At 30.9% G+C, this 14850-nt stretch overlaps 1 protein-coding gene across 5 annotated transcripts in view; it reads right to left on the bottom strand.

Moving 5' to 3' along the window:
* Window positions 1–14850, bottom strand: part of LOC100164056 (myb-like protein AA) — a 61129-nt gene that overhangs the window by 14140 nt on the left and 32139 nt on the right. For 3 of the 5 annotated variants that reach the window (XM_029488150.1, XM_029488151.1, XM_029488152.1), the window contains one exon: window positions 8406–8897. In XM_029488150.1, the coding sequence (XP_029344010.1) occupies window positions 8406–8897 (492 nt within the window). Of the gene's footprint in view, window positions 1–8405; window positions 8898–13087; window positions 13124–14850 lie in introns of all 5 variants that reach the window. The other 2 variants (XM_029488153.1, XM_029488149.1) reach the window with 1 other exon arrangement.

Here is a 14850-nt window from a genome sequence, read left to right as displayed (position 1 = left end):
AATCCCCTTAACAATACCAATATATGAAGTTCATAGGAATACACTTAGAATAAACAATAATTAAGAGAAAAAATTCTCATAAAAACGAAATTTCCGTTTACTTTTATTTGAACTAATTTTGTATTTTATTTTATTCTATTGACGACGCCCTATGTTGAATAAAGTGTACATAATACATACGGTGTTACTTATGATATAAATTTAGGTAACTTCAAAGCAAGTTCTTTGTAGGATAATTCATCGCAAACTTATGAGATAAATACCTAAAAAGTAAAATTGTACATTATTTAGACGACTTATATGACCCAAGTTGAGATGGATTCCATATTATGTATCCATATTGGCATATATACTCCAGATTTGAACGTACTAAAAAACATTACAAGAATTTTAGAAATTAAATATTTTTAAATTCCCAGAATTTACGCCTGATAAACCCTAACGTGCTTATTGCTTTGCTATAAATAAATTAAATGTATACTGAAAAAAAAAGATCTACAGACAAAACGATACCCAAATCTTTTTTGGAAGGGACTGAAGATCGCTGAAGAGTGACGATACACGTACAAAATAATGTGTAAGAATTTAAGATAATAATAACATTATGTCGGTTTATTTTATCGAACAATTTAATAACACAGATACCCAATTCCGATTTTTATAGTCAAGTCGTAATCACCATAAAAATATGCGTAGGTACCTACGTTATTCAGTCGTGATTATTGTCACGAAGCGAATCGCGGTTCGCGAGACACAATCGCACGCGCCGATATACAGGTACACGTACAGCTTCGCAGATAACGCGCTGCACAATCGACGAGTGAGACGTAAATAATACGAAGTAACGAACGACGGCGCTGGAGTTTGACGAGAAAGCGGTGGCTTGGTAGGACGGATCTCCACCGCGGGGTGGAGAAGAGGGAATAAAATCACGAAAAGGGGGCGAATAAAAACAGTGTTAAATTACGTTTTGGCACAAGCTTATCAACATCGGTTCGCCGGAATGACCTCGACGCGACGCACGCAGGCACACGAGCGTACAATTTTTTTCGTCTGCTAAAATATCATATACTCTATATGCTTATATAGACATATTATAGTCACTGTAATGTGTATACTGTATTGAGTACGATACGTACTTTTGTAACACGACAAATGATACACTCGCACTTTACAAAACATAAACGGCGAGACCCCCCAATAGCGGACTTGTTGCGGCTCAACGTCGACGAACGCACATATTGTGTTGAAAAATAATGTTTTCCCATCCGTTTAATTTATCATTTTTATCATACCTAATATCAAATAATAATGCAATAATATAGGTAGGTACCAGCAATTTATTACACTAATCATACAATTAATATTACTTCTTGTCTTCAAATTTTCTGGTATATTTTATTTTTTGATTATTCGCAACTTTATAATATATTTTATTTAGTACACGGTAATAATGATTATTGATAACAAAAAGTGAGATTATATTATGCACCTGTTATAAGGAATTTAAATTATAATATAATATTATATCATAATATTATGTTCCCGTGTCGAGTGGCTTGGAAATTGTATTATGTTCAATTTAAATCAACAATGTTTTTTTCATGCACACAGCCAGACAATCGAAAATTGAAAAAGCATTGGAAGGTTTCGGTAGTTTTGCCGCAGTATACGAACAATACGACTATACGACAATATTAATGGTCGTATACTCTTTTTGCTGTCGCCCGTCTGTCGCAAATCGCAATCGCGCTATTACTATTATTATTATTATTTGTATTGAACTTCTTAGCTTTAGTGGCAGGGGCGATTGCTAATAATTTTATGGTCAATTTACATTTCTGCTTAAAAAAATAAAGATCAATAAGTTTGGTGGTGAGATTAATACAATATTATTTTTCTATATATGTACAGCTATCATTGATTATAAATGCTCATTATGTAGACCGTCAGTATTTTTAAATAATTAAATATTAATTTACTAACAAAATAATATAAAATATCAAAACGTATTTTTTATTACATTTTTACATTACGTTATTTAATTCTGCATAATATAATACAACAATATTATTAGAAAAATTAAAATAATACATAATACAATAATCATAAATAAAGTAAATAGCAGTTATAAGCGGTATTCGGCTTTATATAATTTTACTATTAAATTAATATAATATAAAAATATGCAAGAACAATAGTGGTAGTACATATTATTATGATACGTAATATATACCTTAATTTTTAACTACTATTGTTGTCACACGTCGCTGGAACAGACAACTATAGGATAGGTACCTCTACTATTAGATTACGCACACAACTCGTTCTCGGACCTGATTTCCCGGCTGCCATGGCGATTTCCATGACCCTCGGCGACCGTGAATATTGTTATATTATGGATATTGTTATAAATAGAACACACCACACTACCTTAGTGTACACAATGTTTACTTATTAATTTTTATACGACACAAACATCAGCTAAGATACTTTACTTGCACATCTTCTACTTCACGCGATACATTTTTATACAATAATAATTATACATTTACACGAAAAGAAAAAGGCCATCAACTGTGAATATATAGTATTTATAATCAATGGTATTATTGAAACCATTACAGCTGCAGTGGTTGTCATTATATTAATGAGCGGCACAGTAATTACTCGTATTATTGTTTGCTGTAAGATTCCGATACGGGTAATTTAATTTTGAAATTGAAAATTCTATCCACCTCTGGAATTTGTACGTTATTCGTGTTTAATGTTACTTGGTCCGTGTTAATGTAACTTTAACACGTAGAGATATCCGATCCGTCTTGGCGATTTGAAATGGATTCGATATCAACAATGTTTACACGCACTTAAATATTATATTAGAACTAAGTATCGACCGCTGTAAGTTGCGCCACTGAATAGTGAATATGTACTAGTGTACAATATTATTGCATATGTACGAGTTTCATTAGATAAAAATTAATTAAACCTATTAACTGTAAGTAACGATATAAAATGTATATATATTTGAATATTTATACTGCTCATATTTCTTGATAATTTTTTTTCAGTGTACCTACGTAATTAAGTAAAACTGTTAAATGCCAAATAGTAATTTTTATTTTTCTGATTATACATTTATGCACGTTAACTGCATATATGATTAATAAACTATAATATTTTGTAATAATATATACACATAAATAATGTGAGTTACAGATGTGAGTACTGGGTGTCTGGGTACTATGTACCATATTAAAGTTTTTAGTAACGCATCACTGCTTCAGTTATACTGGAGCTTAAAAAATGTTTATAAATCATTGAGTTTAGGTACCATTCTATCGAATATGAACAAACGATTTGTCTATTAATAACGAATACCAAATGAAAAAAAAAAAACTAGTATTTTGCATTAACATAATATTTTGAACTAATTTGAAGTGGAACATGACATAGATAAACCGTTCAATATGACGTTACTGAACCATAATCTTAATAAGTACATGTATTATTTTTACAATTTAACAATTAGAAAAATATATTATAATTAATAATTATAAATTTATTCTTTTGCAGAGAATTATAATCTTGGAAAATAAAACGCTTCGAATATTTTTTCATTTATATTCTCGAGCAAAATCGGAATGAATGAAGTATACTATATTATATAGAATGGTAATTCTGTAGTAGTAGAATCATCATGGTAGCCAGTACCTAGGTATAGTTTTTTTAAATGTTGTACTGGTTGTACTAATAAAAAAAATAGTTGAAAGCATTTAAGAGCCACATAAACGACCACGTCGGATAAATCAATATAGGTATAGGTTTCAAAGTTAAAAGTTTAAGGCTGAAACCCGCGGCTACTCACACTATATGCGTACGGCGTGTGTGCATTTATCTGAGTAAAATGCGTAGTAATAAATAATAGTAATATTAATAATAGCACACTTATTGCAGACCATATAGTTTGTAGACGGAGATCCGATTTCGTTTATTATTGTTTAAGCACCCGGTAAAAAACACGAAAATCATCATTGTTCAGCAAAATATTGGATATTTGTTATCGTAAAAATTGTACAACTGTGATAAAAAAAAAATGAAAATATCAACAACAGTATAATGTTCCAAGAAACTAAATATACGTGGTGCGCAGTCGTAACGCGAGCGACAGTAATATTATTATTATTATATCACACATTTTATTATCTGCCGCGAACAGTCACCGTGGCCGTACCGGAAAAAAAAATTTCGCGCGTCCTTAGGTAAACATAAAATCACGTGCGCGTGTTGTATAATAATAATATTATATTATATTATAGGATCGAATGGTTCAGCTGATAATCGCGTAAAACTATGTGGTTGCGCGGTAGGTACCCATGTCCTAAGATATTATAAATTATAATATTATTATGTGGGTATGTTTACGGTATATCTATAGGTATGTGCGGACTTGACGATAAACTAGTCGAAAAACAGTACGCGCGCTCGCAGTGTATCTAAAATATATTATCACTGTCGCTGAGAAATATTAGTATCATTAAAAATGGAAAAAAAATTGGTGTGTACAAACATAATTATAATAATGATTATGTATTCGATTAACGAACGACTATATAGACAATAATATACGGCGGTTTGTTCAACGTGCCCGCCCGACACAAAGAATTTAATTAATATTGTTTGCGAGAAAAGACTCAGAAATAAAAAAAACCTCTAGCCAAGCTGGTTACATATTATACGTGTACACTGCAGCTGCGTCATCTGCTGTGTGGTGCTCAACTCTAGATATTTTTTGGAAGATCATGGTTAGTGAATAATAATATGATACCATGATTATAACGGACAATATGGAATACGATAAAAGGCACACACGAGTAGTGCACGACACAACAGACGACGGCGAACCGTGAACCCGGCGTTATGTCGTTTCCAGGGGCGTACGGGTATAAATATATTTAAGCAAGCTATAGGTACAACCTAAAATCCTATAATTCACTATTTTTTTCGTTACAATAAAAAGTATTTTAGTATTAAAAATATATTTATTTTATTTATTATTTAAACAAAATAATATGAACTTTATGTTGAATACCTATATTATGACATATTTTAAAATATTTTATAGCATATTATTAACTATACTTTAGTAATTTAAGTTGGTATTACAAAAAAAAGTAATAACTGCAGATAAGTTTGAAAAACGAGATTATTTTAACGATGTGTAACATTATAAATAAAACTAGTGAAATATTTTCATTATTTCGATCGACTAATAATCCTTTACTTTACTTATCGAAATGACACGTCATATATTATGACATTTAACATGTGAGCACCCAAACATTTGGTAGTGGGAGGCGGGAGTCCGGGAGCTACAAACCCTGCTCGTACTAGAGTCGCACGGACGTTTTTATGGTTTTGTGCACGTTGTTTTGTGCACCATACATGGTCCCGTTGAAATAAAAAAAAATTCGAATCAAAGGTCAACAATCATAATAAGCGTGAAATCCTATACAGACGATAGTTCACGTACTTATTTCACGGTATTTTCATTCTGAAACGCGTATAGGATGCTTTAAGTCACAAAGGGGATTAAGAGTTGCATTATATATATAGGTACTGTAATATACGCTCGCTTGTATAGTCATTAATACATTTTAATGAAATGGTCTGATGGCAAAATGATCCCAGAAACATTATTTTATAATTCTAATCAACGGTCTAATAACATACATCTAGAAAAGTAATCATTTTTATTTTCAACTAAACGTTTATAATAATTGCACCAAAATGTTGATATTACTAAGTGATAATATTGTGATGACTATTATAATAATATTTGCATGTATAAACTAAAAAGCGATCGCCGACGATGATAAAAATTCAATGAAAATCATGATTGTGAAAATTATTTTCACAATGTATTTTGTTGTTAATCCAAAAGTTGTACTTCCCATTTTATTATTCTAAAATAAATAAATAATGTTTAAAATACCTACTCTTCATATTCATAATTTATAATCAAAATAATATTATGTTGTTGATCCATAGCGCGTCTTAATTTTGAATAAAAATAATAATCTGCTTTTCAATTGTTCGATACTACCACAAAATGATGATAATACACAGAAATGCTGGATATTGGAAATACAGAAGTATATAAACTGAAAGTTTTGGAGGAACTATACATAATAGTATCATATTCAAACGAAACTAATGAAAAATACATATACATAATATATATTCATATATTTATCTCGACATGAGAGTATATGTAGTAGAGCGGCGGGTTTTATACTACCAGGCGTACACCAATTACTCTTTTGAAACCGCGAGCGAATGAACAGTAATCGGAGATTTAACCCTCGAACGTATGACTAATAAAAATAATAATAATTATACGTATTCGACGCGAATTCCCTATAAAACTAACTATAATACGCGTATCAATTGTATAGTTATAAGATGCATACGGGCCTATAAATTATAATATAAATTATGGCCGAAACAAGTACATATATACATATTAAACAAAAAATATATCATACGGATCAAATGGCATATAACCTTGATTTTCGTCGAGCACCTATATACGTGCACTTTTCAAATTCAAGGACGCCTATTGATTTTCTCACCGAGTATTGCCGTCGTACATTGCGACGTTAGGGACCGACCCTAAAATAGAACAGAATCTGGCGGTGGCGTTATATTAAACCACCGTGGCGGCACGCCTTAGGGCACTGGAACGCTATACGCTTTTCCATCGAGTGAACTCCACCAAAAGACCACCACGACGACGGATTTCGGTACAACCCGACAACATAATAATATTATATAATAATATATACGTATATATTTTAAGTAGGTGGTGACCAGATATAAAAATCTAAGTAAAAATAATTTTTATAATTTGGCCCCTCCATCTAAATAAATAAAAGCCTCATTTAAGAGGTTTGGCCGACGTGTAAACTATATTTTGCTTGAGTGTTTCATATAGATCATCGCCATTGGTACAAGTATTTTTTTTTACTCACGAACCCTTTATATTGTTTCGATTTATATCCACTAAAAAACTAAATATTTTATATTATAATATAATCCCGCATTACAAGTTCAACTTATTATGGGCGTGTATCTATCCGATAACCACTTTGAAACTTAATACACTCAAAATATCATTAATATTCAGAATGTGTGATTATTGAAAAATATACATTTTTAAATCTAGTAGTAAATTTTACTACTAGTACTATCTGCTGCCTAATTATACGTTAATATTTGATAGGATGCAACCAATTATTGGTTTGTTTATATAATGCGCTAAGGTTTGTATAATGATTATAAATATATGTTATATGTACCTATAGCTATACGCCTATACAGATTTTATAACATACAGCAGTTTATTCATACTATGGTAAAAACACATTATGTGGTATACTAAATAGTAAATACTATATTAGGTCAAACCAAAAAATGTAAACGAATAATAATTATATTATGAAAAATAATAGGTACTATCTAGTATCTTATATTTGCCAAAAAAAATATATATATAATTCCATGTACTTTGTATACTGTTAAGGACATAAGGACAATGCAACAAAAAAGTTACGTCTGGTCACCATACATAATATATACATTATACATATTACATATATATATAAAACGTCGTAAAGTAGTTGTTAATTCGTATCTCTTGTGGTGTCAAGCACGCCCTGCCAGGTGATTTTTGGATAATATATACCCCCTCACCCCAATATCATACGACGACGTATTTCAACCACGGATTAAAAATATTTTTCTCTTATCGTAAAACGAGCTTTAATATACTTAATATTAGATATCATTGTGTAGTCCGTTCTCGAGGACGATGTGACGTTTTGAATACCGTGTTGCAAAAAAAATAATTAAATAAACGTATAGAAAGGTACGTTAAGTTATAACGTATAACGATAATGGTTGTAAAACGAGACGACGACTACGACGATGAATTATTATTATTATTATTATGTTAACGGTCCGTTTAAGAGGAGCGAGCCCGAAGAAGGGCGCACACCACGAGGGGCAAACGTGACACACGCCGGTGGGGCGGCAACGGCACAAAAGTCTGTGTCAGCCATTTTGTCCGTCCGTATTATTCATGTACGCATTGCGCACACGTTAGAAGCCTACATTTTATTCTTTTAAACCGAAGGCACCCAAGCGCAAAGATATATTATTATAGAAAAATTGTTTTTAAAAAAAAAAACGAAAAACCCAATTTGGGCTTACTTGCGTCGTTGGTATTTTTTTGAATTTTTTTTTTTAAACCGCAAAATCCGTTATTCCAAAAAAATTGGATACAAATGTGAGGCGTGGCGGAAATAGAGGAAAAAAACTGAACAAAATCAAAATGAAATTACTTTTGCCAGCGGCGGACGTCCCGGCGACAACGGTCGATGATTGTTGTGCGGACGAAACGGCTACGATCGACGGCTGCGTCGACGAAGCGGCGGCGATAGCGCGCACCACGGAACAATTGATGGCCGCGGAGACCGACTGCTGCTGCTGGTGTTGTTGTTGTTGCTGCTGCTGCTGCTGTTGCTGTTGCTGCTGATTGAGATGGTGTAGTGGGAGGAGGTGGTGGTGGTGGAGGTGGTGTTGTTGTTGTTGGTGCTGCTGCTGGTGCGTGACGGCAGCGGCCGACTGGATGCCGGTAAAGTGCGCCTGCGCGCCGACAGAATGCGGCGGCAGCGGGGCGCCGCCGCACGAGGGCGCCACCGAAATGGTTCCGGTGCCCGAGGCAGCGGTCGCCGTGCTGGCGAAAAACGAATACATCTCGAACCCGGTGGCCGTGGCGGTGGCCGCTGCTGTTATGCCGTTGCCGTTTGAACCGCCGACGATGGTGCTCCGGTCTGCAAAAACAATATTTAGGTTTTTTTCATATAATATATACAATATAGGTACACGTAAAAATAATGCGATAATTGTTATATTGTGCGACCAGCACGTGCGTCTATATAATAATAATAATAATAATATATAATCTATACAATTTGTAAGTTATCGTCGACAGACTGAAGTAGTTACCCCACCCGAAATCGTAATCGTTTGAGGTTTTTTTCAATTTTTCTCTCTCTCGTCATCTCCATACGACACACCCCGACCGAGTCGAATTAGGTTCGCACGCTCGATTCTGGATCGACGACGAAAATACGCGGAGCGACGGTCCCGCATGTTTCTTCGGGCGACGTACATATTTATATTACGAGTAATATTGCGTAACGACAAAAAATAAAACAATGTTATAGGCTTGCGAACCGAACGCCAATATCGGTTTTGTGTTTTTTGCTACGTTTAGCGTACCGCTTTATAGATAGACCAACCTATATTGCCTGTATGTCAATGTACGGTTTTATAGTGTAATACGCAACAAATTGATCCACACAAATACACACGTCAGAAGTATCTGAACAATATATAATATTATTATATTATATTACCAATATACAGTTTTGATTCTATAACTTATAAGTACATATTAAATTGTTGACAACCCGAGCAGCAATATAGGTACTCCTATAATATGGGCGGCGGCTGCAGCATAGTTGTTCATACATAATTAAATAGTACAAAATATCGGATATGGCCTGGCAATATTTTAATGTAAAATACAAACGACAGTAAGAACGATTGCAGGTTGTATACACAAACATTTAATAAAGGTCTATCAGGAAAATATAATTAATATACGCAATAAGTAGTACTGTTGCACAAGCGTTCAATAATTTGTAGTTTATTCGTAAGTTGCCGTGTTAATAAAATATTGATTCCATTTTAGAGTATAAGCATAATGTATCGGCCACATTAACCAAATTAATGTACCTTTAGCGTTACGATTTCATTGTACGTATGATGTAATATTTATTTTCATTCGTGACTTCATTGGCCATTTATGATATAACTATTATTTATAAGGAATATAAAATTAATTAATGTATGTTATGTAACCAAACATTTGATTATTTCTTAAAATCTTCGTTAATAAACGAAAAAAGGATTTATATAAGATTATATTCATTTCAATATAACTACATATTATTTTATTTGATAAACACCATGAAAAAAGTGTCTCTTATAAGGACAAAAAAATCAAAAAACGTTAGGTAGCTACTCATTATTTACAATCCAAGTATGTTATATAATTCGTATTTCATACTAGTTAGTAATAGTAAGTAATAATTTAAAATAATTAATATAACTATTAATAATGAATTTATGAAATTAAAATAATACGTTTGAACCTTCTACTAGGTACGCAATAATAAAATGTTTGACTTATGTATACTGTATTATAGGTATATTGTGTACGAATGTACGATAGATTATCTTGTCAAGAACTTAGTATGACTGAATTATATTGTATAAGTATAGCTAATATAATAGAATATTATTTCAAAAGATCGATGATATAAATTAATCTAGTACAAATATAAATTATATAGGCATTTACAAGATGATTTTAAGATCAACTGGTTGACAAAATCGTGACTGGTTTAAAAGTCAAAATCAGACTTGAAGTAAATTCAAAATCACCTTAACTAAGAATATTTATAAAATTAATCAATTAAAGTTGATGTCTTAAGGGCTTTTGTGACCGGACTATTTTTGTAGCAAAAAAGTGTCATACAAAAATGTAAAGGTTTAATATAAATCCAAACTTCAAACCAGTTCTAAAAAAATACAACTATACTCTACAGTGTACACTGTACAGCATCAATTATACACCTCATATACATATCAGCTTCTGGGTATTCGCTATTAAATACACACGTACACGGTACACAACGATGACTTTCTAAATTAAATTGAATTCAAATTACAACCAATAAATTCGTAATAACTACAATAATAAATGTATGAATTTATTTAATTATCATTTTAAGATAGATAACTGAACAGCTACGTAAGTACAATTTCCCACGTGTACTTTTGTAACCACTTGACACGTTTAACTTCAAATACAAAAGAAAATACAGAAGGAAAGAAAAAACACCTAAAAGCTTTTGAAACGACATCTTTTGAATGGAATATTATAAAAATCCTCAGATATTATATAGTGTTATATTATCAGCAAAAAAAAAATAAGTCATTATTTATTTTTAAAGATATTAAATATTGAAAAAATAATAAAATCAATAAGCTCAGAATTAATTGTGTAAACGAGTAGCTATGAATTCGATCTACTGTGTACTGAATTCATTCATAATAATTATGTGTACCTTAACATTAAATACTTCTGACTTCTGGAAACAAAATTATTAAATTCAGGGGAAGATGTCATCACATGTGCTGTTTGTTTTATGTACCGCAGTACCCTATACGGCTGTACACAACTACACCTGCAATTGTTACCAACCTTTTACTTTTTAAAAACACGGTCTACTCCAATCCCCACTAAAATACAGGCACCCTCATATTCATTAATTTATATTTTTATATAATATAGGTAAGTACGCCAATGCTTACGAGTATATAGGTACCTATATTATAAATTTTAATGTAGTTATTAATAAATATTAATTAAAATCTGAGTGGAGTAGATAGCATACCCGTAAGTACCCAAAGATTCTATAATACTTTTTATGCGTTTGTTTTTGGTCGATACCTACGTTACGAGACTACGTGGCTATATTCGCGTATCAGTAAGTTTCATGCACCCATCAATATAATATATATACCTACTATAAAAATAACACGTTATTACGATCATTAAAGACAATGTATACCATTTCCAATACTTAGTTTCTTAATATGTGTTATGAAATGTAAATAAGAATATTTTTTTGTTAAGAACAAATTTTCATCACTGTTAGTTAAACTGCTGAGGTCAACATGTTTCTATGCATAGACCTACTTGGCCGCGGTGTTTGTCGTTGCGCATCAATACCTATTGGTATTCGTTAAGAATCACCTGTCTTGTGCATCATTTTGTTTCATTAGAAATATTTCGCAATAAATAATGATACAGTATTGTATTGAACTATATTATTGTTTTTAAACAATTTAAATTTTCAAAATAATTTATAGTTTTTGGTAAGTACAGCGAACACCCATGTTTATCGGGATAAAAATATATTATATACGTGATTTCAGATACAAGTAGTAGCCAGTTGAAAAATGTTTGTGTTATTATAAAATGAATAGTGAACATAATATATAATATACAAAATATGTTATATTAGAAACATAAAACCTGTAAGGTTTTTCTTGAAAATTGTGATACGGCATCACCCCGATTTTGGGAATCACTGATGTACAATGTAGGTACGTACATGAATAAATTCTCAACGAGTATATTAAATGTGCAATATAGAAATAGTAGTTGGCTGTTCACAAACGGTGGAAGGACGTGGGTCGATGTGTATACATAAAATTTATGTTTCACAATATTGTAATGTAATTCAAGTGTTTCTATTATTTTCCCATAGGTAATAAAGAAATTAATTTTATTCACCACACTAAAATGCCCCGTTAGAAGTTATATTAAAGTTTTTTTTAACATTTAAACGAACCGCCATCCTTCTTTCTTCATGTATGCGACCAATGAATATTTAATCTATGGTAAATACTATAGCACGATTGCGTTTAAAAATCATAAGCGAATCATTTATACGAGGTGCAGTTAAGTTGTAAATATTGGTTTGGATTAGTTATGTCACGGTAGTTAGTTTTTCCCCTCAAATTTTGTATTATGCTTACGTTTACATTAGGTACATATATAGTATATACGCATAAACATAGAAATCAAATATTAAAATTGTCAATGATTTTACATGATGCCTTGTATATCATAGCTGATATATTTTATGTTTGACTTTTCTTAAATAATTATTATAGGCAAGGTTAAAATTGCTTCAATTTGTGTAATAACACTAGATGAAATATTCCGAATATTCACATTTTTAATCCATTTTTTAAAGTCTTACATATGTATTAAGTACCTACGCGTGTTAATTCATTCATACAATACTAACAGTATAGTTTTCTGTAATTTAAATATCGATCTATCTACAATAGTAAAAAATTAGATAAAACTACATACTTGCAATCCAACAATAATTTTGACGATCGTTTTTAACTGAAAATAATATAGATAATTCATTCAATAATTATTATACACCCATATACAAGTAATAATATGCACGCGAAATGCACAACTACACATAATATAATATTATAATATTATTATACTGAAATCATATTACACATTTACACGTATATATAATAATATTATATAGCCGTCCGCGGAATTCGCATAATATTATCAATATTAATAATAATATCATCACTGTATTTAGTACTATTTACACCGATAGCCAAACGATAATAATTATATTCTAAATATTTTCTACAATATATAATATAAACCTCTACACCCATCTTTTATTTTTGAACGTAGTACTACACACAGATAATCAAATAATAAGCACAAACTGTGCCTATATTATTATAATATATACACTTATATACACGAGCGTTATTATATAAATGCAGCGATGGCCCATCAAATGTCGTAAATCAAATTGTCGATAATACGAGGACGGAATCTGTCGCCGTCGTTTAGAATATACAGATACGCAATTCATAATTCATATACAGGATGATTCACCGAGCATGCACATCCCCATTTTTTCCTTTAATAGTGAATGTTGATTTTTGGAGTTCTTAACAATATTCTTCTTAAGGATCATATTTTGAAATACTTAATACATTTTTATGTCATTTATGCCTTTTATGCCATGTGACGATACTAATTGGTAAGTTAACATATTTTTTTTTAAATGAGGACCACCCATTTTCTCTTAAAATGTTAAATAACATGATGATTTTTTTTTTTATATTTCGATGTTAATAAGTCGAAATTCAAACGATTAGTTTCTGAGTTTTATTAAAATGTACCTATTTACTAAGAAAATGGTCCTAAAAAATGGTATTACAAAAATACGAAATAGATATAATATTTATTTAATTACAAATATTATAAAATGTTAATTGATTAATATAATTAAGTACTATATACCTAATTATTATAATTTTAAAGCCATCATAATTTATAACACGATAATATAATCCTAACATATTATCACGGACCTTTATTATATCCTAATTGTAGTAGTTTATAGTATACAAAAATGTAATAAATCAAAAAACCCTAGTTAGAATTAAAATATTTAGATACATAAACATTTTCAAAAAAATCATCTGCTTAACGATTTACAGAAAAAACAGTTAATTCTTAATTGAAAAAAGAAGTTATTGTATCGCCGCAGGACAGTTTTTAAATGGTATACAAAATATGAGCAGGTATAAGAATTTAATAATACGGTCCTCACTCCTTTAGTATACTTGAAAAATATAGAAATCATAATTGGTATCAATTCATTATTAAAGGAAAGACCTGTATATTATAATTTATAATATTATATACATTTAACTATGTACTTATAATTATCATTCGTCTAAGCTTGTGTCTGGATGACTTGGAGTCACTGAATGTGTATATGTCGTAGCCACTTGATGAAATTTATCTTTTCATGAAAAGATGACCATTTCATGAAATGGAAACGGATTTTTTACACTTCGTGAAATTTGAAAATATTTCACAATATGGTCACTTTTTCATGAAATGGTCACCCTAATTTAACATCGTGTAATTTTTTTCATAATGTGGTCGTTCACTTTATGTACTATAAATACAACATTTATTACACACGTAAATGTACAAGCTTTAATAAACATAATTGTAGGTTATTTTTATCTTAAGTTAACTGAAGCTATTATAATATAGGTATTACATAATATATT

This window comes from Acyrthosiphon pisum, chromosome A1 (assembly GCF_005508785.2).
Source record: "Acyrthosiphon pisum isolate AL4f chromosome A1, pea_aphid_22Mar2018_4r6ur, whole genome shotgun sequence".
In the NCBI taxonomy this organism is placed as follows: Eukaryota; Metazoa; Arthropoda; class Insecta; order Hemiptera; family Aphididae; genus Acyrthosiphon; species Acyrthosiphon pisum.
This window is presented reverse-complemented; position numbering and strand designations above follow the sequence as displayed.